This window comes from Lacerta agilis, chromosome 3, assembly GCF_009819535.1.
Source record: "Lacerta agilis isolate rLacAgi1 chromosome 3, rLacAgi1.pri, whole genome shotgun sequence".
Lineage (NCBI taxonomy): Eukaryota > Metazoa > Chordata > Lepidosauria > Squamata > Lacertidae > Lacerta > Lacerta agilis.
In genome coordinates, this window is record NC_046314.1 from 83986232 (window position 1) to 84013718 (window position 27487).

Genomic DNA, 27487 nt, shown 5'->3' on the forward strand with positions numbered 1-27487 from the left:
GAAGGGTGGGTACTACATAATTGTGTTGACATTTGCTCATTATATATAAATTGGCAACCTGACTAGAGGCGACATATAATAATGTGTTGTAAAATAGGCTGTTAACCTGCAGTGAAAAAAATGGAATATGACCTGTATGGCATTAGTGTTCAGATATTGTAGATTCACATGATGCTGTGGCAATAAATCTTCTAGCACATTTGCAAAGCTAAGCAGGGTCCAGTATGGTTTCAAATTGGATGGGAGACCATGTGTTGAGATTCCTGCATTGAAGGAATTTAGGCTGCATGACCCTTAGGGCCCCATCCAATTCTACAGTTCTACGTTTCTAATAATTGCCACTTTTTATAGCCCAATGTACTACTGCATGAAAAGCCAACAGTTATCCCTCAACATTAGCAGTTTTCCATGGATCTTTATGGTAACGTTTTATTCAACTACCGGTAATCAAAAGGGGTTATTTTACTCATGCCACAATGTACAATTCTTGCCTGGGAATAAGTCCCATTAAACTCAGTTTCATTTCATTTTCACTTTTTTATTACATTTTAATCTCACCTTTCCTCCAAAGACTTCAAGGTGATGAACATGCTTCTCCCTCTCTACCCATTTTCTCCTTACAACAACCCTGTGATTTAGTTTAGGTTGAGAGGCCATGACTGGCCCAAGGTCACCCTGGGAGCTTTGTGGTCTCCCAGGTCCTAGTATAACACTCTTAATCACTACACCATGCTGGCATACTTCAGAGTGGATGTGCATTGTATTCTGCTGTCAGTTTTTGGGAGGAGGCCATAATAATGTCAGTGGGGTGGAAGAAGCTGATCCTCTTCAGATGATTATTCTAGTGCTGGGTTCCTGCCTGTGAGTTAAGCAGGTAATAGTTTATCAATGGAATTCCTATCCTGCCTTTCTGCACTAGGTGCCCAAGGTGACTTAAGAGCAGAAAGATACATACCAAAAGAGGAGGTAAGAAAATAAGTCAAGATGTCAGGGACTGGGCAGAGGAGGAATGGTGGAGACTGCTTCCCCAGCCTGACCCTTTCAGAGAAGGAGGAGACAGTTCAGAATTACAACAGGGGTTTGAGGGAGGTTACAGCTCAGAGGCAGATAAGGGGGAGAGCTGGGAAATAGTGGGAGAGGAGGAGGAGGAGGAAGAAGAAGAAGCACCAGGGGAGAGACAACTGAATGACTCAGTTTCTTTAGAAAGCATTCCAGACCCCCCGTTCCAGAACCCGGTGGGCACTGAAAGTAGGAGAGCAGAGATCTCAAAGGTGAAAGGCTCTTTCCAGCACCCATAGCGATGACTCATGAGGAAGTTGGAGAGACGGAGGGGGTGGGGTTTCACTCAGAGCAACACCATTACAAAAAGAGGCTGCATTTCTAAGCCTATCTCTGTGAATAGCACTGGTAAGAACTTTCCTTGTTTTATCCATTCCTGGCAACCTACGGTGGGGGGGGGGGGGGTTGAATCCTCTGACGCCTGACACAAGCAGAATGAAAAACTAGTCAATAGCAAACAAATAACCAGTCCATTAGTCCCCCAAAGGACTCTATTGGAAGAAGAGAAGCAGGAGCTCTCTGCTTTATTTAAAGCTGGCCATGTCATGTCAAAATGTTGGGCGCTTCAGCCTGCCTCCCCCATTTCAGTTATCCAGAGGCTGAAAGGCTTATTCTCTTCTGAATAGTGTGGGATCTTGTGTGGGGTCTGAACCCTCCTATTAAAAGCTCATGCAACACAGAATGGACCTCTTCCTGCCACCTCTAAAGCATCTGGTGTAGGGCTGGGGCCGGAGGCAGGATACCAGACTGGATGGACCAGCGATCTTTACTGCCTCACCAGTTCCTGTATTCCCATGTAACACTGCCCTTTTTGTTTTCAACTGCTGTATGTCTCTCTGTGTCTCCTTGCAGCCTGGTGGAGCTGGAGAAGGAAGTGAACAACATAAAGACTGGATTGAAAGCTGTTGAAGCTGTAAGTATTTCGTGGTTTCCAAATACTCACTCGGGATCTCGGGCACTGTGTTTTTGGTGAGAGAAGAACGAGCTTTTCTTCTTTTGTCAAGCACCGCCTGTTTCCCTAAAGCCGTCTCCCGTTAGGGCTGGGCTGATGATATTACCAGATGTACCCCTTAAGAAACTTGTTTGATCTGCTACTGAGAGCTGGGGAAAATGGGAGTTTGACAAATGACATGCCCTAAAAATGTTGGAACACTTGCTTTTGCTTCTTTCAGAGAGGTTTGGTCTCTGAGCAGGTGTTTGGCGTGGCCTCCGTGGACAGGTCTGAACGGGTGGGGTGTAGACTATGTATCAAAGCATTTAGCAGCGGCCCAAGCATCTGCCAAGGCGGGAGAAAGGCAGGGAAGCAAGCAGGTATGGGACTGGTGGCCACACAGCTGTATGGTGCTATAATACAACCAAGGATGGGGGAAAACACTGATCCAATTTGTACTTGGCAAACCTGCCTGATTCACTTTTTCAGCACGTGAACTGAAGCTCAGCCATCCTTCAAAATTCAAACTTCTCAGAATTTTGCGATGCAGTTCTGCAGCCAAGTAATTGAATAAAAATGCATATAATAAACATGCATTTAAATGCATGCTTGTGAAAATAATATAAAAATACTCTTTATTAGGGGAAACTGCTTTGCAAAAATGTGTATATTAACAGACATCCACACTAAAATGCTAAAGGGAAGTCCATTGCTAGATCTTTTGCCATGGCCATCTTATAGTTAGGAACCTGTAGTAACTTTCTGTGGCACTTGTAGCTCTGTGAATGAGATGTCCCTTGCTGAGAATCCCTGTAGGCCAATCTGCTGAGAGTTGACTTTATTTTTGTTTTGTTTTGTTTTGTTTATTTTTACTCTGCCTTTTCCCTAATGGTACTCAAGGTAAAAATGTAGAAAAAGCAATCATTTATTTTTTTTAAAAAAATTAAACATTAATATAAAGCTATATACAGTACATATATAAAATCTGTGTAAAACATGAAAACAGTTAACAATAAAAATAGCATGGCACCAGCCCTTTCATTAAAAGCTGTCGGTTCTTAAAAACCTATTGGAAGAAGAAGCTCTTCACCTGCCAGCAGAAGGACAAGGAGGGAGCTAGTCTAGTTTCTCCAGGGAGGGAGTTCCAGAGTCTGAGAGCAGCCACCAATGGTGCCCAAGATCCTTCAAGTAGCAGAGGACAGGTGGAACATTGTCTCTCACACCAAACATGGCTGTCTGTTTCTTTTCCCTTTGGCCCACCCTCTTCTTGTGCTCCACAGGCTAATGCAGCCTGGCACGTAGCTGCCTTACATCAGCCTGTTCTGTCCATCAAACTCAGTATTGTCTACTACTCTTGTCATGTCCAGGGTCTTGGGCAGAGATCTTTCCCATCCTATTCTGTATGCAAAACACTTGCTTTACCTGTGAGCTGCGGTTCCTGCCCTCACTTCCCTAGCACATTTCTAGTTCAGTGCATCATGCATGCATAATTGAGCAGGGAAGGTACCTTGTACTGTAGTTGGTTGTTCAAAACAACCACAGAGAGAATTGCCTGCCTACTTTCTAGGGAGTGGTGCAGTGGTTTCATTTTCTACTCGATGTTATATACTTGGGGGGTAATCACTGTAGAGTTCTGTTGCTGCAAGCCCTGTGAATAGAATCACGCTGGACAAACAAGGAATGGAGCCAATGGGCTTTTGCAAAACAGAAAGACTCGGTCATACTGGTCCTTCTCTAGAGGATTGCGGTCTGGTGAACTGAATGTAGGACCTAGAGCCAAGAACACCTACTTTCTTCTCTTGGCTGTTCGCTGGCTTTTCTGTGTGGCCTTCATAAAGTCATGATACTTCTGCCTCCCACCTGTGATTTGGGATGGCTCTTTATCACCGTCACTGTTGCAGCAAAAATACGTCAAGCAGCAAGAACCAAACAAGGCTAAATTATTACATTGTAAAGTTTATCATCCAGTTCGTTTTATCTTGTTACATATTGAATTATTTGTGAACACTGGGGCTGCTTTGAACAATCTCGCCAACTGAAGATTCATCTATGTAGGGTACTTTGGAGAGGAAAGACTGTTATATTTATGCCAAAGTTTAATGTATGGATCTACTTCAAATGTTACAGGTATAGTTTTAGTAACGTACTCAGCATGGGTCTATGATATATACCCGCTAACCCTGGAGTGTGTGAAGTGACCCTTAGTGGTCTTAGTTGTGTGAGTACAGCACTGGGTATGGACCGAACACAGAATTTTACATTCATTCTCCCTGGACTGGAGAACATTATTGCTCCTGCATGAATAGCTGGTGACATCAATAGTATGAGTTAAGGTGCCCTCTCATTCTCCCGACCATGGGGAGTAGAGTGGTGGAACCAAGTATCGCCTGAATACCACCCCCTCCCCATTTACACTGTAAATTACTTCTCTCAGCTTGACTCCTCTCAGTTTGCAGATTCAAGATCACTGTCAGTTGAATCAAAACGCAACATTAATGGGTTTTTAAAGAAAATGCTATTGGAGCTGGACTTTTTAGTTACAGTCATAACATAACATGATCTTGTAGTAACTTCTGGAGCATGCGATGCGAGGACTAGAATGATAGAGTTAGAAGACATCTTGTCAGTCACCTGGTCCAACCTCCTGCGGATGCAGGAAACCTACTATTTCAGCATCCCTGAGAAGTGGCCAGCCAGCCTCTGCTTAAAGTCCTCTAACGAAGGAGTCCACCACCTTCTTGATACAGTTTGTTCCACCGTCTTCATCCTTTTTCTTGTAGTTTGAACCCATTGGCTTGGGTCCTGCTTCTGGCAAGAAAAAACAAATTGGTTCCGTCGCTTAAATGCATTAAGCCAACAGTTGGCTGAGTGTGGTGTGCAAGCCCAGGCCATTGGAGACGCTGCTCAGCGCTTGCTTCCACGGAATGAAATACTGTTCAGTGTGCATTTTCAAATATCAAGTTTCATGTGGATTCACAGCGGTTGTGGCAGAGCCAGTTTGCATGATAAATATTGAGGAGGTCGCTCTCAAGTTCTGACTTTGTTCCTTGACAAGCTCGCCCCACCCCTCTCCAGCAGGCACATTTCCCCTTGCATGCTAAGAAAGCTCTTTGTGCCCAGAGCTCCTCTGTGTTGGCTGTTTCAGGCATCCAAGAAATTACAGGATAGTTGCAGCTGTTGAGTGATAAACCATCGATTCGGTTTGGTTTCAGGCTTGTGAGTTGTTTGCCCAGTGTCCTTGCAGTACCTTCTCCTTCCCCTCCTTGGGCAACATCTTTTTCCCATTCATACACCCGTCCCCCTCCTTCCCACCTCTGTTTAGCCTTGGCAGCCAGCACCTCCCCGTCTTGCTCATTCATTTCACTGCTCCCCCCCCCCCACCCACTTTTGGCAAGTAAAAACGCAGCACTATAGCAACAATAGAAGGTCCTTGTTGGGAGGGGACTTGATGGAGTGTGGGGGGAGGGAAGGTGCAACTCTTGACTGCGTTCCAGCGTGTTCTCGCCACAGTCCTGGCTCTGACAGTTGAGAGGGCTCTTCAAAGCCCCTTGTTACAAACACAGGGCTAAAAATAGGTTCACAGTCAGCTGCTCGACAGAGGCACTTTGTAATCCTTCACTTCCCAGGGCTGGCAGCACCATTTTAAAAAATGAGACTTGAGTCCAGCTCTGAAAAACTTCACAGAGTGAAGCAGGCAATGCAAAGTATATCAAAATGCTAATTCATAAACACTCTCCATTCTCTGTGAGCCCTGCCAGGGCATCCATCTGCCTTGTTGCCAACTGTGTTTGTAGCTTTTACGGCGAGTACTTTAAAAAACAACAACAACCCTGCACTAACTGATAGTGTGCATTTTTTAGTACAGTGTCCTAACTTTCACTTCTGAATTTTGCAACTCCTGGTGAGAGTTGTTGTTCAGCAACACCTGGAGAACCAGAGCCCCCCCCCCAACCCTCTGCCATCTTAAAGAGAGTATCTAATGTCCCAAACAATCAGTTAAAACTAGGGGTATTAGTAAGCCATTACTGTAGGCAATATCTTTCTTACAGAAGGAAAATATCCCCTGCCCTGAGGATCTTGCAGTCTAAATGTTGATAGGAAGAGATTGGAGAAAGAGAGAGGGTGGCATGGGTAGCTAGCTAACCCTGACAAAGCACAATTAAAGGTTTTTGGGGCTCCCAGCTCTAAATGTGAACAACCCCATAATATTTCCATGTATAGTTGTCTTTTGTTTCTTCTGTCTGCATCCCACCAGATTCCAAGGAACTGAAGGTGACATAAATGGAGATCACCCCTCTCCAACCTCTAGGGATTGGCAGATCACGTCATTTCTGGCCCTGGTCAGTTTTGCAGATGTTAACTCATACGTCCATTCCATCCCATTTCTGTATTAATTTGTGATTTTTTAAAAAAATATGAAAATTTGAATACATGTTAAAACACATCCTTGAACATGTATTTTATCACAACTTGTGTATTTAAGTATGCAGTTGTCCTAATGGGAACCCAAGAAACTTCTATTTGCTCCTCTTATCTTCACAACAACCTTGTGAGGCCGATTAGACTAAGAGTGTGTGATGGGCCCAAGGCTTCTTATTGAGCTGCATGACAAAAGGACATTTGAGCCCGGGTCTCACCCTGTTTCACAATCTCAAGCAGCTTAAGGTGTTCAAAAGTCAGTCTGTGCTCGCTCAGTTGTGAGATCCAGTTCTCAAGGCGCTCACTGCTGTTCCAGGCAAATAAGTCCATTTGGCAGATAACCTGAATATGGAAGTTCAAGGCAGCACCAAACTGCACATGCTGAGAACTGCAATCTAAAAAAAAAAGAAAAGAAAGAAAAGTGGAAGATAAACCACTCTCTGATTAACGATTAGTTTCGTTTGGTTTGGAGGAAATCCAGCGCGCTATAATGGTTGCACAATGGCAACAGAACACCCAGAGGTTAGAACCTATGCTGTGCCCATTATCAAGCCTTGTGATGAATGGAGTTGCTTTTTGAAAGTAAGAGTAATGAGCACTTGATACTGTCCTTGACTGACCTCCTGAGGTCATTCAAAGCACTGACAAGCTTGTTAAAAGAAAGAAACATGTCACATTGGTGTAAGGTCTTTCACTTTTGTTGCAATGTGAAATAAAACTGAAAGTTGGGTACTTTAGACTCTGAATGTCCTTCGTTGTTTTGATGTGCTGGGAAATACCATGTGTGTGTTACCCTTAGCTCTTGCCAAGTGATTCAGGAATGTGTTGTTGTGGTTGGTTTTTTTTTAAGATCTTGTTTAATGGAAGGGGAAATTATATTTTCCTTGATCATGGTTAAATTATGCTCTCTTATATTGTCTTATGTTAGGCTTTACTTTGTCTGCAGTGTTTTTGTTTCCTCTTTGCTTCAGTCTGTTCACAGGCCTTCCATCTCTTGCCCCCCCCAAACATCACCACTCTGATTTCACTGTGTACCACTGGTAGCCAAGATGGTACCCTCCAGTTGTTGTTGGACTCCAACTCCCATCAGCCCCAGGCATTACGGCCAATGGCTAGGGATTATGGGAGTGCACTGCACTCGCACGTGCACACATTCAGGGAACAGCTATGAGACAGCCAGGCCTCCCAGACTCTCCAATGGCAATGAATCATAGAGTTGGAAGGGACCATGAGGATCATCTAACACAACAGCCTGCAGTGCAGGAAATTTTTGCCCAACATGGGGCTGAAACCCACAGCCCTAATGGACCCTGGATATGCTAGGTGCTGAGCACTCGAGCAGAATATTTCTTGCATGTTTGCCTGTATATCTCTGTAAGTAAAGGGACTAGAAACTTGATTTTAAAAACAAAACAAAACAAACCGTTCCTGAAGATTAAGGGCCAGAGCCAGGAGGACAGGTAAGCCACCACAGGGTCTTGGCCTGTGAACATGGGAATCAATGGTAGAAATTTGATTTGAATTGCTATGTGCTCTGCCACCAGGAATGTTTAGGAAGTGCCTTGTTTTGTATGTCCCAAGCCTTGCTGCTTCCAAAGCTGCCCAGCAGACAAACAATTGCTGGGTCTTAGCAGTGTGGCTGCACCTGTTTTAATAATTTTGCCAGTCAGTTGCTCTGATCTTCCTCTTTTCTTAGGAGCTGGACTACCAGAAGAGACGTATGCGGGAAGCTGGCGATAGATTTGTCCCTGTCATGGGCGACTTCATCACTGTGGCCAGTTTTAGCTTTTCAGAGCTGGAAGACCTTCTGAACGATGCAAAGGATAAGGTAGGAAAATGCTTTTTAAATGTTTGTTCTTTGATAAGGTCCTCCACCCCAAAACACATACGAGGCATGTAACTTTGTTTTCATTTTTAATGGGCTGTTGCACAGAGCACATATATCTGTTCTTCACTGAGAAAGGAACCTTGTCTGCAGAAATGAAGTCTGCTTCTTTTCCATGGGAGAATGGGTGGCTCTTTAAAGGTCCGTAATTATTGTTTGAATGGCACGTTTGATTAGACAAAGGTTATTATACAGAACTGGTGTGATAATGCAACTTACCTGCAACATCCCAATCTAAATACATGTTCCAGTAACAATTGGATACGATAGGCTAATATTTCATCTCCAGATCGAATTTCCCTTCCAAACATCTAGTATGAAGTGACCCTGTTAACCAAGATGGGTTCAGTAGAGCCAAATGTACCATTTGTAGGAGACTTCTGGAAAGACAGGAAAGCACTGAAGAACGAAAACTGTGATAGCTAGCAAGGGTGCATATATTGGAAACTGGGGCTGGTATTAGCTTCCCAACGTATCACCTAAGCAAAACAGACACTTCTTTTTCCACCTGATAACATTTGCGTTCGGAGGAAAGCATGTACATCATGTCCCAAGAGGCAAATTGTAAAGCAGCAGGAGAGTAGACCTTCAATTTATTTGCTCCTGACTAGAAGTTGGCACTAAGCCTTCAGTATCTAGGGTGGGGAAGAAACATAAGAAAACGTTATAAAGGCACAAGAATGTTTAAAGGAGAACAAGTCATAATGTAAACAAGGTGTAACAATGGCAAACGTGTCCTGCTTTGCTAGTGTGATAAAGGCAGCTAATAGCACCAAGTAAGTCTGTTACACCTTGGCCCATTTTTTTTTCTCTTTTATGTAAGGAGCTTGAGAAAACACAGGCCCTTTGGGTGTTGTGGTGGAACCTTGCCTGAGTGGCGAGCTTTCCTGACTTTCAACCACTTCACATTGCAGCTGAAGTTGGTGCTTTCTATTATAAGTTGATCGCGTCGCATCACAAACCTGGATGCTTTGGGCAGTTATTGTCTCTGAGACGTGTGAAATGCCCCTTATTTTGTAGGCTACATCATGTAGGAATTCATATTTTGGGGAGCCACTGTTCTCTAACTCAGCCTGTGTTTTGTACTAGAACCCTGATATCTACCTACTGGAGTTTGGTGCAAATGAATAAAAGAATTCTGGGCCCAGGAGTTTGTTTTAAATAAGATATGCATTGAGCTTACACACTTCTTCCATACAAAAGCCCCCTCCTGCGGGGGGGGGGGTCCTTTCGTTGTTGCCTTTCTTAAAACAATTGAGAGCAAGAAATCCTTGCTGATCTACTTCAGATCACCCAGAGACCCACCAGCAGATCCCAGGCTACCTTCTGCTCAGCCCTGCTCTAACCCAGATGCTTTATGAGCCCTTCAACCTTGTGCTCATCCATTGCATTTGTTGGGGTTGTGGAAAATATTTTCCTGTGCCATCCGATGTACAACTGCTATTCACCTCACTTTTAGTTTGCTAGCGAGTCTGTTTCAAATAGTCACTGTGCACTATTAGGAACATGGCTGCTAGTGCCATTGTAGAGGTGGGGAGGGCAGGATTCGGTTCAGTTCGCATTGTAATGTGAACTTACCGGACTTGAACTTCCTGAAACAATATGTGGACCAAACGGCAGTTATCTTTTGAAATTCAAACCGCTCCGAATTTTGTGGCGGAGTTAGCCAGCCAAGTAATGTGTACAAAAATGGATATGTTTAGGCAAAGTATGCATAAAAATATTTGTGAAAATAACATGCAAATATGCACATACAGTATTTGGGAAAATTGCTTGTGGGGGGTGCATTAAAATGTTGGATTTTCATGAGGACTTCTTTAAAAAGAAAATCACAAACTGATGCAGAAATGTGGAGAAGGAAATTTAAGATTGAAAACATGAGAAAGAAAGAGAGAGAGAGAGAGAGAGAGAGAGAGAGAGAGAAAGAGAGAGAGACTGAAATTGACAGATTCTGCCATGAGGGGAAAGCCAAGCTGTTCTGATCTGCAGGGCAGCGCCACCCAGTGGTGCTCTCAGGTAATGGCGCTGCTGCCTGGGCCCCAGCTTGACCCTCCAAGTGCAGCGTGTTTAGCCAGCTGTTTAATCCAGCCCTGCTATCTTGTATCATGACACATGACAGGGCCTCACTCTCTACGTTATGTTGTTTCAAAATGTGCCACAGCCCAGCTCTGACCTTTTAAAGTTATAACTGTCTCTCTCTCTCCTCTGTGTGTCTGTTTTTCATGGCTAAGATGAGTTGCCTTGCAGCGTAAAAAACAAATGCAAAAGGGGGGGGGGTTAATTTTTAAAAATGGGAAATGGAAATGTTATAAAGAATGAAATACACAGAGTGTTTTATCTGGCTTTCCTCAAAATTAATGTCCTTTATCTTAAAACAACAAGCCTGTTATTTCAAGCTGTCAGCTGTCTGTCTTTGAGCCCCAGGTTAATATAGGATTGGTTTGGATACTGTTCGCATATAGCCCTTTGCTTCCCAGACCCTTCACTTTTTGTTTGGTTTCTCTTCATTAACAGGACCTTGGTTCTTGGGTTGTTTTCTTGCTTCTATTTCTGTCTGGATCCAGTGGCCTGAGGGAATAAATATATATAATGAGCAAGCAAAAGGGAAGAATGAAGGAAAGTTAGCCAAAATTTACATTTCCCTGAAAAGGCCTGGTGTTAAGTGGGAATGTTAACCAAGCTCAGTTTCTAGGGTTACTTACTGGGGAAAGGGCATCTTATCCCTCATACAGAAATCTCCTCAGCCAGGGCAGGAGCTCAGTGGTGGAGCATCTGTTTTGCATGCAGAAGATCCCAGGTTCAATTCCTGGCATCTCCAGGCAGGGCAGAGAGAGACTGCTGCTGACCAAAACCATTGAGAGCCACTGCCAGTGTAGACAATACTGAGCTAGACGGACTAATTGTTTGACTTGGTATATCACAGCTTTCTATGTTTATATGTTCAGATTCTAAGAGCCTGGGGGCCCTTTCGCAACCAATGGCCTAAGGCCTTTCTCTTCCTAGCACATCACTGGTAAAACAGACTCTCTTTTAATCACAGCTGAAATCTTCATCAGTACAGTGTGGATGTTCGGCTCCTCATGCCTCATGGGGTCCTGCCATTTAATACTTTCCCGTACTTGAGGACACAGCCGCTGTTCTTTTTTTGTCTTGTGAGAAAGGGCCAGACTACAGTTTGTGCTTACCTCATAGTGTGTAGACATTTCTTTTGTTTTTTATTAATTCTATTGCAGGAGCACAGGTACAGTGGTGCCCCGCTAGACGAAAATAATTCGTTCTGCGAATATTTTCGTCTAGCGGTTTTTTCGTCTAGCAAAGCGGCAATGCAAACCGCGGGTTTCGCTAGACGAAAAAAAAAATTCCGTCTTGCGAGGCAGCCCCATAGACAAATTCGTCTTGCAGGGCAGCCTTCCGCTAGACAAATGCGTTCGTCTTGCGAGTTTTTCGTCTAGCGAGGCATTCGTCTAGCGGGGCACCACTGTATATGGGGGTGCCTTTCCTCCCATTATATACCCTTAAACAATCCTCAGAAACCAGGGGCACTCTATTTTTACACCAGTAGAATGTCCCTGTTTTCTGAGACATGTTGCGAGGAATTCTGAGGAATATTTGTTTGTTTGTTTGTTTGCGGTGGACCGCCCTGAGATCTATGGATGAAGGGTGGCATGCAGATTAAATGAATAATAATGAATGAAATAATGTTAAATGTGGGGCATGGTGAGGGGAGGATTACCTCTTTCTTTCCCTAGCCCCAATCAGAACAGAAACCATCCAGCTTTGGGCTTTAGGTATCCTGTTTTTAGCAACACCAGTAGCACCGACTTGTGGTATAGTCTCAGGGAGGGCCAAAGAGCAAGGTGAGGTCACACTTCATGGGCCCAAGTCTAGGACAACAAGGGGGAAAGTCTGTATTGGTGATTTCTGCTTAGATCGGAGCTGGGGAGAAGAGAAGTAAGACTTTTCTTACTGCGTGCTACGTTTGCAGTAGGAAACGTACTAATCCCATGTGTGCGCCAGTAATTAAACCAATTAAAATAAACTAAGTAGTTATGCAGTATAATGTGTAGCTTGACTTCCAAAGACTACCTCTGAGTTGTGAGCTTTGGAGAATCATAGGATAGCCTAGTGAAGAGAAACAGATCCTGCAAAACAATAGTCCCTCAACACAGTGGGGAATGCCCATATTATGCCCCATGGCATAAGCTTTACCATGGCTGAGAACCTGAGCTGCATGTTACCTCACATAATGCTTAATCCAGCTCAGCGAATGAGAGCTTTCTGTCTATTTGTGCTAGCAAAGTCAGTATCTTCCAATCGTGTACCCTTTCCATCACGTGGTGCAATTTGTTTCTGGTGTTCCGAGGATTAAGAATCCAGGGTTTATTTTCATCCCAAACCGGATTTAATCATACTGGGGAAGGAGAATCAGGTTCCTGGTTCTGCTAAGCTAATTGAAGTGTCTCCCCACAGCAAAGCCAATCATGTCTGGAAGTGGCTGCATGCACATTTGCCAACATAATGTTCTCAACGAGAGATGCTTAATTCTAATTGCTATAACATGCCCCATCAATCTGTCACTCCGTACGATCATGTGCGCAGCTACTATTCTTGAACCAAGTTCCTTTTCAGCTTCTACTGGAGGAGCTCACAGCTTTCACTCCTCATCAAGCCTGAACTGCCTTTGGAGCCAGGAAGGGAATATTCTGTCCTTAACAAAACCGAGCTATTTCTCATGCTCACTTTACTTTCTTACTTTCTTTCCCCACCCCCTGCTTTTCTTCTTCTTCAAATAAATAATATTATATCTCCCCAGATGTGCTTCCCAGGGCCTGAAATTGCTCCATTCTCAATGGTCTCTCTGTGTTTGTTGAATCAGGAGTGCTGTCTCCACCATGGAAACTTCTGCAACTGGCCAGTACGGACAGAGGCCAGAATACTCAGAAATTCCACGATACTGTTCCTTTTAGCAAGAAACACACTCATGAATGTGATTTTTATCAACACTGAAATGGGTCTTGCTTTAAAAGCTTGGCCATTAAGCTGAAGAACCGTGACAGTCATTGGGATTAAACACCTTTCTGTATATGGATCTAGCTTAATGAGCACCGAGGGCTAATGGGAAGGAGCATAACACCTCGCCCATCGTGATGTAGAAATGTACTGCCTCGTCCTTGTTCCCAATGATCTTCCCCCCAACTTGCAGGTGAAGGACCCCTGGGTCCCCTCTTCCAACTGAAGAGGAATGCAGATAATGAGATTCCCCATCATTATCTGATTATTTCCTCCGTCTCTCTCCCGTGGGTGTGGGAGCTACTGCTTTCCTGGCGCACCGTAAACAGGAAGCGACAACAAAAATACATTTACTTTGTGTATTACAAAGCAAAAAAAGCAGTTCCATGTTTCTATGCCTCTTAGTCATAGACTGAGGGTGTAATGGCAGAATCAGGCTTTCGCTGATTCATGGTGGGTTCTGGAGTCAAGGAACTTGGCAGGTGGGTATGCATAGTATCAGCAAGGAGCTTTACAGCATAGGGACAAAAAGCTGCGAGTACAGAGAGAATTTGTTGCCAAGTGTTGAAACACGTCTGGAAGCATTTCACAGGCAGCCTGGGATCAATGGGATCCAATGAACAAGGAAGGGGGACCAGTATTCAGCAGGTCTTTGAGCCAAGGAAGTGCCAGTACAAACCAGTAAGTCTTATCAACCAGGGTTGCCTATACTGTACAGCCTTAGAGTCAGACACAGGTCAAATTTCAAAATGCTTTTAAGGTGTTCAGGTCTAATTTCTGTGTTATCTAAAGCAACCACTCATTTCTTAGTCCTCTTCCCAAAATCAAACTGCTGAATATGCGAGTTACTGTGGAAGTAAATGATGCCTAGGTTGAGGTTTCATTAAATGATGTTTGAATGGCCAGATTTATAATAGTCACGACCCTCAGGCTTCCCTAAGGAAATATTAGAAATCCTAACCACCAAATACCTTTCCTCACCTACTTTGGTCGTTCAGTATGGGTAAAGTAGTCTATTTTTAGCCTGTCACTTAAAATCTTATAGGCATTAGTGGATGATATATTAATAGAATTGACTGACGTGTGCAGGAAAGCAGAACAAGACTGAGCAATCAAAGCCCTAGTCTCGGAATGGTGCTGTAGACCAGCAATCTGGCTGTGAAACAGACTGCAGTCTGCTCGCAATGAGCAGAATATGCCCCTAGCAGAGAGGCGCTTGAACACACAAAGTTGTTGGTCAGTCAAAACATCTATGTTGGGTCGCAGATAGTTTGGTTGTTACTTAGATTGATTTTGCTTGTGGTATTGTTTTTATTGGAAACTGCTTTGAAATTGTTTTGTGTTGTGAGGTGCTGCATATAAATTTAGCAAATGAAAATAAATATGGGAGTCAGTACCTAAAAGTGGGGGGGGGATAAATATTCCCTAACATATTGAAATGGAATCAGATATTGGGAGAGTAGGGGAGGCAAATATACGGCTGTTCTTCTGAATGACAGCCTTGCATTTGTCACCATATCTAGTTTGGCCTAATAGAAGAAGGAGGATCTGCGGAGGACAGAAGAAAGCAAGCAAGTACAGAGTTTGGGTTTATTTGCTTTGAAAATTAATGGCTCAGCCAGTTTTGAGTTGGAAAGGGAGCTGTGGCAGACAGTTCTTCTCAGGGTACTCAGAGAGGAGAGCCTTGCTGTGTTCCCTTTTGCATTTTGAGCAGTTAACCATTTGCAGGAGCGATCATGCCCAGTCTTGATGGCAGATATGCCCCCTGTGTTATCCTTGATCATGGTTTCTGCCATGTGAAAACTCTGCATTGCTCACTTAATAAAAGGCGAGTGTAAGCCACGGCATTGCTCCAGCTTCAGTAGCACCACAGCATAATGTTCCTCAGTGTTTTGGGGATGAGCGAATGACAGGAGGACCACAAGAAACTAAGCAAAGTTGTCTGCGTTGGTAAAGATTTTGACGCATACGGAGATCACCATTTGTGATCTCAGATGAGATTATTGTGTCATTTCTTGTAAGTCAGGCAGTTTCTGGAAAGAAATTGTGGCAAGCTGGGGAGTACACAAGCCAGTTCAGTTTGTAATGCACAACAGGGTTGCAGGTTAAGGGCCTGTTGTCAGGAGGATGTACTGGAAAGGGAGGTCGTACATTTTGTGTTCAACAGAGAGCCTTATTGAGGTGGAGAAAAGTAATGTGTCATTGATGTTTAATCTTGCTCATTTCTTCAGCTGCTGTGAGGACAAAACTACTGTGTATCTCATGGATGTCTACATCCATGGGGTGTGGAGGAGAACCAGAATGCCAGTGTTCATGGAGTATATAAAAATGGAATATTTAGCAGACCTAACAAAAACAAATGTAGGGGGAAAGGACTGGTGAGAAAAAAACTTCAGTGATTGGCTGTGATTTCACCAAATCTAAATCATGGCTGCCTTGTGACAGATGCATTATTAGTTGGCAGCTACCAAATGATTCTTTTAGCCTCTGCATTCTCCTTATAAAAGAATGAGAGCAATGTCCTTCACACTGTCCATTCTTATTTTACTACCCTCTATTCCCCACTCATCAACCACATGGTCTAGCCACGGTTTCATTTCTCCTAGGAAACAACCTTTATATTGGGTGTGAGGTTTGTTAAAGTAATTGCCCAACAAAATCCCTGTATCAAAATGATGTGTTGTTCCTTTAAGGTAAAGGTAAAGGGACCCCCTGACTGTTAGGTCCAGTCGCAGATGACTCTGGGGTTGTGGGCGCTCATCTCACTTTATTGGCAAACCAGAGCAGCGCTACGGAAACACCGTTTACCTTCCTGCCAGAGCGGTACCTATTTTATGTACTTGCACTTTGTTGTGCTTTCAAACTGCTAGGTGGGCAGGAGCTGGGACCCGAGCAACGGAACCTCACCCCAGTCACAGGTATTTGAACTGCCCTTCTGATCGGCAAGCCCTAGGCTCTATGGTTTAGACCACACCGCCACCCGCATCCCTGTGTTGTTCCTGTAAGAGCCTCTTAATTCTGGCTTTGCAGGTAATCAGGAGCCAAACTCCTTCTGGCACCCATTTGCTTTTTCTAGGAGAAATGTTGCCACCAGTTCTGGCTCGCTCGCTCATTACACCAAATAAGCAATGGTGCCTGGCAGATACCGGCAGCCACTTTATTGTGTCTCAAGATGGCCTCATGAATTACAAGAACTGCAGCCTTAACTGCTTCAAGCTTATTGTGTGGCCTGCCCTAGATTTTGCTAGCCCAGCTCTCCAGACTGGTGAGGCAAAAGGACCATTGAAATGACAAACCCATTCCCTTGGTATGCTGGGCATTGATGGGAATTTTCACTAGCAATGAAAAGGGGGGGATGCATTTCACTTCATAACACACTTGTGCCTTTTCTTTCCCGTTCTAATTGCAGTGTGTCAGTAGTTTTTTTGGTTTTTAAAAAATCTTTCTTCCTTTCTCTGGCAGTATGCCAAGGCGCTGAAGCACTTTGGAGAGCATGAGGGTAGGATGCAGCCAGATGAGTTTTTTGGCATCTTTGACACCTTCCTGCAGTCCTTCACAGAAGCCAAACAAGATCTGGAGAATATGAGGAAGAAGAAAGAGGAGGAGGAGCGGAGGGCACGCATGGAAGCCATGGTGAGGAGGGCTTTCTTTTGGGAAGTCGTTTCTCCCAGCATCTTGGGAAGTCTAAGGACAGCGTGTGCAAAGGGACATGTCTTCCCTCTGCACTCCCACACACAGTGCGGCCAGCTGTCCTGCACCATTGTCCCATCTGAGCTCATATCCTGCCTGCCTTGCCTGTTGGCCTCTTGTTTTCATGCTCTTTGTCCCATGTGCTCTGTGTGGTAAGAATCTGTCCCTCTCGCCCACCTTTCAGTACTGCAACGTCTACATGCTAATAAGAGACAATGCACACTGTGCCGTACACGTACACACAAGAATGAAAATACAGTGGTACCTCGAGTTACAAACGCTTCAGGTTACAAACTCCGCTAACCTGGAAGAGTTACCCCGAGTTGAGAACTTTGCCCCAGGATGAGAACAGAAATTGTGTGCCGGCAGCACGGCGGCAGCAAGAGGCCCCATTAGCGAAATCACGTCTCTAGTTAAGAACAGTTTCAGGTTAAGAATGGACCTCCGGAACGAATTAAGTTCGTAACTAGAGGTACCACTGTACTGGCTGTTTCCAATGAGAAACAGTGATAAATACCAAGGGAAGGTTCCACTTTTTGCCATAGGAATCATGGAGATGACGCAAACAGAACAATTCATGATTTCCATTGAATTAGATTTTAATAATAGATTAATAATAGCATTATTATTATTATTATTATTATTATTATTATTGATGATGATGAAAGGTACTACATTCCATTATTTGCATTTAATGGCATGACATCCCCTTTGACCTCTCCCAAGTCCGGTGCTTCAGCCCTTGACACCAGAAATAGAATCTGGCACAACACCAGCCCTGTGGTTCTAGCATTCAACCACTCCCCTCCCATTTCTGCTGGTCAAAATGTAAAAATATGGGAAGTCCAATTACAGATCTCCATGCATAGAGCTGGGGCAGACTGTTGTCTGTTACCTTATGCAAGAAGACACCTGCCGTGCAATTGGTTTCTTACTTGCTGTCTTCCAAGAGCTATTGCGAGCTGCCTTTTGGTTTGGTAGAGCTGATTCCTTCAGCTGTGTAATGCACCAATTCATTCCCTTTGCTGATTCTGCTGCTAGAGCACTAATGCTTGGATCCCCAGGGGGTTCATGTGAACTGACCTCCCTCTCCTAACCTTACGGCTTTCCCAAGCCTGAGAACAGTTCCTCAGCATTCTTCTGCCTCGTTTCATGTTGCCAGCACTTTAACCCTAGCAGTGATGGTCACTCCAGCCTTGCGAAGAATGAGGGCTGCTTTTCCGAGTCCGCTGTGAAAACACCCTTGTTTTCTCCAGCTTAAAATGAGCTTTGGGGTGGGGTGGGGTGATGTGGGTCTATTTTGAAGAAACTCTTTCCCAGTGGATTAGTATGCAGTTGTGCGTGGTTTAAAATGTCATGAGCCCGTAAGTGTGAAACAACAATAAGGAACAGTTTTAGAAGTGTTGAAAGGCAGACTGTCCAACACACAACTGGAATGGGAGGAGAGGGCAGACCCCTGATTTTCAGGAATGAGAGGCACTGGCAGGTCCTCTGTACTGGAATTTAGGAGGGGGACAGAAGGACTGTGTGTGGCCAGGGCAAAAAAGAAGCCCTGGGGTTTCTGTGTCACAACTTGGGATATATTCCTGACTCCAGTGAAATCAGTGGGGTGTTATCTACTGAGTTCAGATATAGTCAGGGTCACAGTTTGACACCCACTTCCTGTGTGGGTGGGAGGAGGAATGCATTTCTCTCTCTGCCTCTTCCTCCCAAACATTTAATCACACAGGGATGGCCTGGATTTGAGGCAAAAGGTCCTGCTTCACTGTTTATGTTTTCAGAGTCACATGACCATAGCTGTCAACTTTTTCCTTTTTTTAAAGGGAAATTCCCTTATTCCGAATAGGATTCCTCGCAAGAAAAGGGAAAAGTTGACAGCTATGCACATGACCCCCCAAAGCAACTTACACAATCACTGCTCCTTTATTCACGAGTTGTCACACTGGCTTTTATAAAATTGACTCATAAGTGGATTGTGGCTTCCAGCCAGAACATTCTCTTTCAAGGGGTTTTTCTCCAATTCCATGCTCACTTTCGTTTTAGATTTGGCCTTAAAGGAATGCCCCCTTGCTTTCCGAACTCACAGGGAAGATTTCCTGGGCTGCCACTTTTTTTATAAAAAAATTATTTGCTGAAGAATTTCTGCGTCTTCAGTTTTGTAAAAGCTGCCAGAGTGACCAACCAAGCAAAATAATAGAGATTACATTTTAAAAATCGGTTATGCAAAATCGTAAACGTGGTTCATGGCAGTAGAATCCCTAAACCAATATATAGCCTTCATTACTAGTAGGCACTGATAGCTTTATCTTCCCAGAATTCCTCTAAAACTATTCCCCCCCCTTTAAAGCTAAATTGATGTCTATCAGTACGTCTAGTAGGAGTGAGTGCTATTGTCATCCTGTGTTTCTATGTGAAGAAATACTTCCTCGTGTCCGTCCTTCACCTTCCCACATCCAGCTTCATTAGATGAACATGGTTTCTAGGGTTGTGAGAGAGGGAGGGGAAACTCTCTATCTCCACTTTCTCTTACTAGCATAATCACATACACCTCTATCATGTGCTTGCTTACTCACCTCCCACCACAAACCTTATACTTCTGAAGTTTTTTAAAAATTTAAAAGCACTTAGTTGAAATTGATATAGAAAACTGCAGCATAAGAACATGGAAAAACAGATACAAAATAAAAAAAACCAGTAGGATGGCCATAAAATCCATAATGAATATTATATTACGTATGCATGTACGTTGCTTGTTATGATATAAACTACCTTCTGATTTGATAAGGGGCGGCATATAGATTTCCTAACTAAAAACAGTACTGTATCATTAAAAGCAAGTCCAATCTAATGGGAATGTCTAGCTCCCCCCCAAAAATATTTATATGGTTCAGGTTTGTGGTTCAAGAAACAACAAAATCTATAGAGCTTTATACAAGGTGTAAATATCTCTGTTTAGTGACTTCAGCAGCACATTTTTTTAAATACATCCCCTGCCAAGTTTAAATTCATGTATTTATGTCTGTTTCTCCCTCAACAGCTAAAAGAACAGAGAGAGAAGGAGCGGCGGCAGAAGAAAGCAAAGGCTGGCAGCGTCTCTGAGGAGGGAGGGGGAGAGTTTGATGATCTTGTGTCTGCTCTGAGGTCTGGCGAGGTCTTTGACAAGGACTTATCAAAGCTCAAGCGCAACCGCAAGCGTTCAGGGAACCAAAACTTGGAGACGAGCCGGGAACGGGCAGTGACAAAGCTCAATTATTAAAGGAGGAGGAAGCACAAAGGAAAGGAAAGGACAAAACCAAGACTTATTGCCACAACAAAGAGTCAAACAAGATGGCGGAGGCTGGCCAATATCCTTCCCCGGGAGACTTGTCTATCTGGTGGCTTTGTTTACTGTTTCCAGGATGAACGGGCCTTCCCATCTTGCTCTCTTCCATAGCCATATAATCTGGAATGGTTATAAAAGTGCCTCTCTACAGCCCAAAGGGTTTGTCACCAAGACGATGCTGTTTGGTAGACGAGTTTGCTTCTTGACATTTCCCCTCCCAAGTTCAGCCAGGTCCCCGTGGCGGAACACAAACCATTGGGCCTTCTGTGCCGATTAGTTATGGGGAGAGAGAGACTATGGTTTACTCTGTGCCAAAGTGTACACTTAAAAAAAAAAGTTGTTCATCTATCTGAGAAAATTAACAAGACATTTTCAGGTTGGTTTGCTGAACCCTCCTGCCCATCCTTCAGGCATCTGTTGTGGAGTGGTTCTACAGCGCTGCAGCTCTGCTCTTCCCCTGGATTTACAATAGGCCATTGGTCGAAGCCTGAATGATGTTTTTCGATCTGGAGAAATGTTACTTAGTGGCCTATATCATATAAAGCAAAGCAAGTGATGCTGCGTCAGCGGAAGTAGATGGGACCGCTCAGCCGAAGAAGACAGGCAGACTGTTTGCGACACTCCTTGGTTTTTTTCAGGAATCATGGATATTGAGTCTTCAAGGATGTGCCCAGCCATGAGAAAGAATGAGGGAAGGATGAACCACACTCGGAAGAGCGACCACAATGGGTTTCGAGCCAGTTCAGTTGTCATTGCTGAGCAATGTGGTAGGGAAAGGGTGGCAAATAAGAATGTCCACAGGTGTAAATCTACATCATTTTGTTAGCACAATAAAGATGGTTATTGGGACTGGCAGAGGTAGGGTATTTTTTTTCTTTTTTAAACCCAGACAAATGGAGTTTGTCTGATGGTTGGAAATGGGAATCCTTTTTGTGTCGGCAGCCATAACTCTACTGGGATGAACTGGAGCTTACACTTTAACAGGCTGGCCTTCTCGGAAGCCCCAGGACTCCCAGAAAGGGCTGCACAATTTTAACAGTAGTAGTAATAATAATAATAACAACAACAACACACTGCATCGGTAGATAGGCTGGGGTGTTCGAGGACTTTTCCATCTGGAAGGGAGTGATGGTAGACTCAAAGGTGGCTTACCCCAGTGGACTTCGAAAAGAGCACATGTAATTAATCTGAAAATAATCAGTTGTTCCACAGTGGAAACTATCTAACATGCACAGCCAGAACAGCGAGAGGGAGCATATTATTCTTGTTTCATTGTACCTATATGGCTGTATGGCAATAGAAGCATATAGTGTTAAGAGTCCTTATTTATCTTAAAGAGGTGAACAGACTGTCACCTTCCCTCAAGTGAGCATAGGAAAAAGACGCGAGAAAGATCTGGGTGTTAAGCGTAGCGACAGATGGTCATGCCCATTTCTGGAAATGAATGTGTCATCTGTGAGTGAGAATCCCAAAGAGGCTCAATTGTCGCTTTACAGAGCAATCCTATGACCTCTTTGAGGGTGGGAGCAGCTGTGGCAGAAACCACATCTGGCACTCTGCAGGCTCACTGCAGCCAGGGTGGAAAGTGAGGGGCAGCTTTCCTCCCTGCCTTTGACCTTCCCACTTCCAAACTGCGACCTCCCCCATAATGCCCTGCTCTTGTCCCCACTGCCAGTGGGGAGCCATTATGCAATTTATGTGGCCACACAGAGTAGCCTCCGTCTCTGCCAACCCGTGGGCCTCAGCCACCTCCTAAGAAGCATAGGATTGCTCCCCCTTATCATCTGCTTTTTGTTTGTATCAAAGTGTATTTAATTTCAAGCTTAACCTTGAGTTTGTAGAGCAACGTCGTCTGCATCTTGAGCACTGCCTGATCAGTATTCTATGCAAACCATGTTAGAAAATTGTAGAGGGAGGTTGTTGGTCAGAACATCAGGACACTAAATCAGATATCTAGGAACATGCAGAAGAGAGGGAGAGAGAAGACAGAAGCTGCCTTTTTAATATAGTGGAGTCTGAGCCTCCGATTTCTGAATTTCTCTGTTCATGACATTCCAGAATCCAGCACTTCTGCTTTGACACAGACAGTGAAGAGCCGGTTACCTTAAGGGCTGGATGCAATGAGCTCTCTCCTTTACTCCTCCTGAAGGGCCTCTTTTTTAAAAAAACAAAAACAAATCCACTGCAAATAAACCAAGCACTTTTTTAAAAAAAGTTCTTTCTAAAAACGTTTTGGGGTGGGTGGGGTGTTTACAAACTCATACTTTTGGGGGTATTCTCCACACCTCCAGGATGATGAAATGACACTTTTAAAAGAAAATGTTATTGCTATCTCAAGCTTCTTGCTGAGCTCTGTAGTGGAGATGTAGTACTGCGATAATATGTTGGTACAAGTGAGACTGAAGCAATATGTGCCATAAGGTAAAGGTAAGGTACCCCTGACCGTTAGGTCCAGTCGTGGACGACTCTGGAGTTGTGCGCTCATCTCGCTCTCTAGGCCAAGGGAGCTGGTGTTTGTCCGCAGACAGCTCTGGTCATGTGGCCAGCATGACTAAGCCACTTCTGGCGAACCAGAGCAGCGCACGGAAACGCCGTTTTTGCCATAGGGGGAGACAATGAGTTTAGTTTGCAGAAAGCATAAGAGACATCCCCCCCCCCCCGGAATAAAACATTTGTTTTCTTTCAGCACCGTCTTTCCCCTCTTGCTTTGTTTCTAAAGACTTAAGGCCTGCAGAGAGATTAATTACAAAGGATAAATCCCAATTCACCAGCTTAGATTCATCTGTGACTCTCTTCCTGAATGTGAAAAAAAGAGAATAATCTGACCTGTTTCGTTAATGTGGTTTGGTCTTATGCTGATGCCGTTACCACAACACCGATTCTTTCTGGTTATGAATCGGAAAGAGGGCCAGGCTGGAGCTGGTGGCTCTCTCTGTCAGTGTCCCATTTCAGAGGGGCACCCCCTCATTTGGGTGGCAAGGAAGCTTACCTGTGACATGCAGCAATCACTTAAAAATGAATAAATCAAAGCAAATGCATTAGACCTGAATCAGCTTAAATCCAAAGCATTTTTTCCCTCTGGAAAATAAGTTGCAAGTTCTTTAGTCGGGCTGCAGGACCAGTGCTCAGGGATGATGAGATCATAGTCCAACAGCACCTGGAGACTAAACTCCCTTTAGACTATAATTCCCAGCAGCTACAACCAGTGCTGGCTGGGGTTCCTGCACATTGTAGTAAAAACATGGGAAGGCACCAGTTTGGGGAAGTCTGATCAAGAGAATGTTTGAAAACACAAAATCCCGGAGTGTTTTAATGACTGCAGCTGGACTTTCTATCTTCTCAAATCTAGCGCTTCAACTTTTTGTAATACTTAAGATCATCACTATGTTTGTGATTGACAACAAATAGAAAATCTACAACAACATACCTTCTTCTGTGACTTTGGTTGGAAAGTGTGTCAATGATGTTAGGACTGGGCTATGGGTTCCTAACCCAGGTGGGCGTGCTAATCCAAATGCATTGCCAGTTAACAGTGATGGCAATACAGTAGCAGTTCAGGTTTAGAAGTCTCTGTTGGTTAGATCCTTCCAGCCAATGGAGCATTTCCCAGGGAAAAAGCATTCCAAGTTTTGCAAGGGGTAATAAAAACCAAAGTTTGAGTCCGCTCATCCAAGAATCGGGGGGGGGGGACCCATGGCAAGAGCTTAATGAGATATTTCTCATTTGGAAGATAATGTTTGCAGGTCTTTTAGAAGTATTACGTTTAACAAAGTGAAGGAGATCTAAGCACTTGTCCTACAGAAGAGCTGTGGCTCTCCATGCCCACCTCAACTTCTTTGGGCAGACCTTTTTCTTTCTGCCCCCCCCCCCAAGTTATAGCCCAATAGCCATTGAAATAGGTTTATATCTTATAAGTTTCCATGAAGGGAAAGGAGATCTGTTGTACAGTTCTGTTATGTACATGATGTATGCAGTTCTGTTTTTTTAATGTTCTAATAATTAAAAAAATACAATTTTAGGAATGTTTTTAGGGGAACCCTGTAAATGCCACACCTCTATTTATTTCGCCTTATTTTAGTTTGCTATTTTTGTGTATACACCGCATTGCAGCCATGACTATTGAGACTGCACCAGTATATTCGGAGCAAGCAGAGTTCCATACTTGGCGCTACTCAGGCAGGATAAGTGAGTGGGCCGGGCTTCCACTGAAGGAAAGATGTCAAGCTCAGGAGGCCCTCCCTGCACCACACACACACACAAACCTGTTGCAGAAGAATGAGGAACATGTGGCCTTCCAGCCTTAGCCAGCCGTCAGGGACAAAGGGAATTGTGGTCCAATAACAGTTGGAGGACCACAGGTTCCCCATCCCAACAGCAAACAACCTTTTTCGGCAACCATAAAACAAATCTATCCAAAGTATATGCCACTGCCAGCCCACCACACAGACAGTTTCTCAGTGCCCTTGTGTGTTTTCATCTTTTCATCACAAAGCAGAGCTATAGAATGGGCAGCAGTGTTAAACAAGAGAAGCAGGTGCCTCCAGGTGTATCTGCAAAGTCTTTGCATCTGGTGTCCCCCCCCCAGTAGAATGAAGATGTGCACCTTCTGTTTTCCTTATATTCTATGCAACAAACTCAGTGGCTCAAGGGCTAGTTCCACGAACACAGCCAGCTACATCAAGGGCAAGGGAGCTGTGAACATTCCAGGTGTTGTTAGACTACAATTACCATTATCCTTGACCCCTGGGCCATGCTGGCTGGGGCTTATGGAAGTCCAACATCATCTGGAGGGCTGCATGTTCCCCACTACAGAAATATATTATTCTGCCTTGACTAATCAAAATCAGTAGTATAGGTTAGGTTGCCACCACTATTCTAAGCTCAGAATTTTCATTTATAAAGGGAGGAATTCTACCATTTTAAGATGTAACTAATATGCCTTACACCATCTTGTATATGAACCTGGCAAGTGTCCCTGCCCAAGAACTGCTAAGAAAACCTGTGTGTGTGTGTGTGCTTGCATGTTTTCATCTTGCTCCTCTAATGCTTTGGTGTCTCCTCATTTGTTGGTCAATTTAAGATTATAAATGAAATTAAATGTACAAAACCTGTAGCATCCTTTTTATCTGCACCTTTTTATAAGAATATAATGTAATACTAAAAAAAATTAAAGATATATTGCCCCTATTTTATTCCACTGAGTTATTTTGTTCGGTGAGCCAAACAATTTAAGCAATAAACTCCATTAATGTTCACTAAAACAAGCATTATTTTATTCTTCATTTCACAGCAACACCTTAAGATTGGGTTGATTCTACCTGTGCTAAAGTCTACATCATCAATGCAGCAAGTAGGATAGTGCTATAATAAAATAAAATATTTGTACACATTCTGGCTGGGCGGCTTGTGTAAAACATAATAAAACATTAAACACCTCACGCCAAAAGAATACATATGAAAAAGTATGACACTAACCATTGAAGAATGCTGTTTCACAACTTCAACACTAATTGTATCATAATCATCATCATTAATTTCTATTCCACATTTTACAATACAGCTTACAAAATTGAATGCTATGCATGTGATTTCAACTCACAGAGTGGAACACCCCTTGCTTTCCTCCTTTAAATTCTCCAGCTTGCTCTGGGGGATCCCCAATCTTGCAGCAGATTCTGGGGGCATGTGAAGGATGCAAAGAATGGGGGAAAATCACAGGCCCATGGTGTCCATTCTGTTGTTAGATGGACTCTTGATGATTTATTACTGATTTCACCAAATGAAATCAAGCACCACACAAACCAGCCCCACCACAAATCCACTGGAAATCATGTCAACACAACTTGGGTTTTGTTTAGGTTGTTTAGTTGCATCCGACTCTTCTGACCCCATGGAACCAGGAACTACACCATGGACCAGAAGTCAACACAACTACATCACAACTAATAATAAAAGGCTGCTTGTTTTCCATAGATGAACTAGAGTTTTCTCCTGCCCCCTGTGCTTCATATGTCATTGTACAGCCACATTTATACACAAAGCAAGTAAGACCACTGCAGTTAATGACCATGTCCACGGGCAAGTAGAACATTTTTCTTCTAAAGCACTTCCCAACCAACAAGCTACTGGGCAAAGCCAACAGCTGCCAATGTAGAAAATAATTTTCTTGATAGTAAGAAAGGGGTGTATGTAGGTATTTGTTCAAAATGCAATGGCTGGCTGCTGCTTGATGACAGTTGAGGGAGGAGCCTTAGGACTCAGGTTATTTCAGACAACCTATGAACGTCCGACCATTTCTCTCTGCCCTCACCCATGCTGCTCTCTTCACTATTGTCATGTTCTACAATACCACAGCTGGCTATGGAAACCACTCAGAAGGTTCACAAAATGGCTACTCAAAGAATGCCCCTAGCAAGCTGGAATAGCATCTAATTCCTTATGGATTTCCCAGCTCCTTAACAATCATATCTTGAATCTGGAGCAAAATATCCTGGTCTCCTTCCTGCCCTTCAGCTGAAACAAAAATGAAACTTCTCAATAAGCACCAGCTCACCACAAGTACTGCTCTCCAAATGGAGCAGTCTGGGGTTTCAACCACAGCTGACTGCATTCCCCTTGGCAAGTCCAATCATTTATTGCCAACTGCCAAGTCTGGGTAGTGGGAGTCAGACAAAGCACGTCCCAGCATTGCTATGGGGTGAAAAGGAGAAACTCCAAACCGGCAATCTTAATCTCATTCATAAACAAGCTTCTTTCTTGGTGTGGATGCTGCCAACTCCTATCTGTTCTCCATTAATCTCCCCCCATCCCGCAAGAAAAAAGGGATGGGAGTATAGCAGGAGAAGCTGGGGAATTCAATCTGGCACAGAAGCCATTTGAGCTGTCTAGGTTTTATCCCAAACCAGAAACACCTAGATCCAAATGGTGCAAAGGGAAGGGAGGCAATCAAACAAGCTTCACAGTGTAAAAGTGGAATGGGCCAGGGTTTTCTCATGGGAGAAAAGGCAGACGAAACTTACATATGGTGAACATTCATTCCAGCCCTGTTAGAACCCCAGGAGGAGAGATTATCTAAAAATAATAGCGTCTGAATCACAGATTGATAGACCTGAAAGGAATTTGTCAGTGATCTCATCCAAACCTCTACTGTTCATAACCAAATTTGTTTATT

The 27487-nt window shown here is 43.8% G+C and overlaps 1 protein-coding gene across 3 annotated transcripts in view; it reads left to right on the top strand.

Annotated features, from left to right (window-relative positions):
* Nucleotides 1-21379, top strand: part of DAAM2 (dishevelled associated activator of morphogenesis 2) — a 220701-nt gene extending 199322 nt beyond the window's left edge. For all 3 annotated transcript variants that reach the window (XM_033144585.1, XM_033144587.1, XM_033144586.1), the window contains 4 exons: nucleotides 1912-1972; nucleotides 8106-8237; nucleotides 16767-16937; nucleotides 20032-21379. In XM_033144585.1, coding sequence (XP_033000476.1) covers nucleotides 1912-1972; nucleotides 8106-8237; nucleotides 16767-16937; nucleotides 20032-20250 — 583 coding nt within the window. In that variant the 3' untranslated portion in view covers nucleotides 20251-21379. The remainder of the gene's footprint in view (nucleotides 1-1911; nucleotides 1973-8105; nucleotides 8238-16766; nucleotides 16938-20031) is intronic.
* The last annotated feature ends 6108 nt before the right edge of the window (nucleotides 21380-27487 follow it).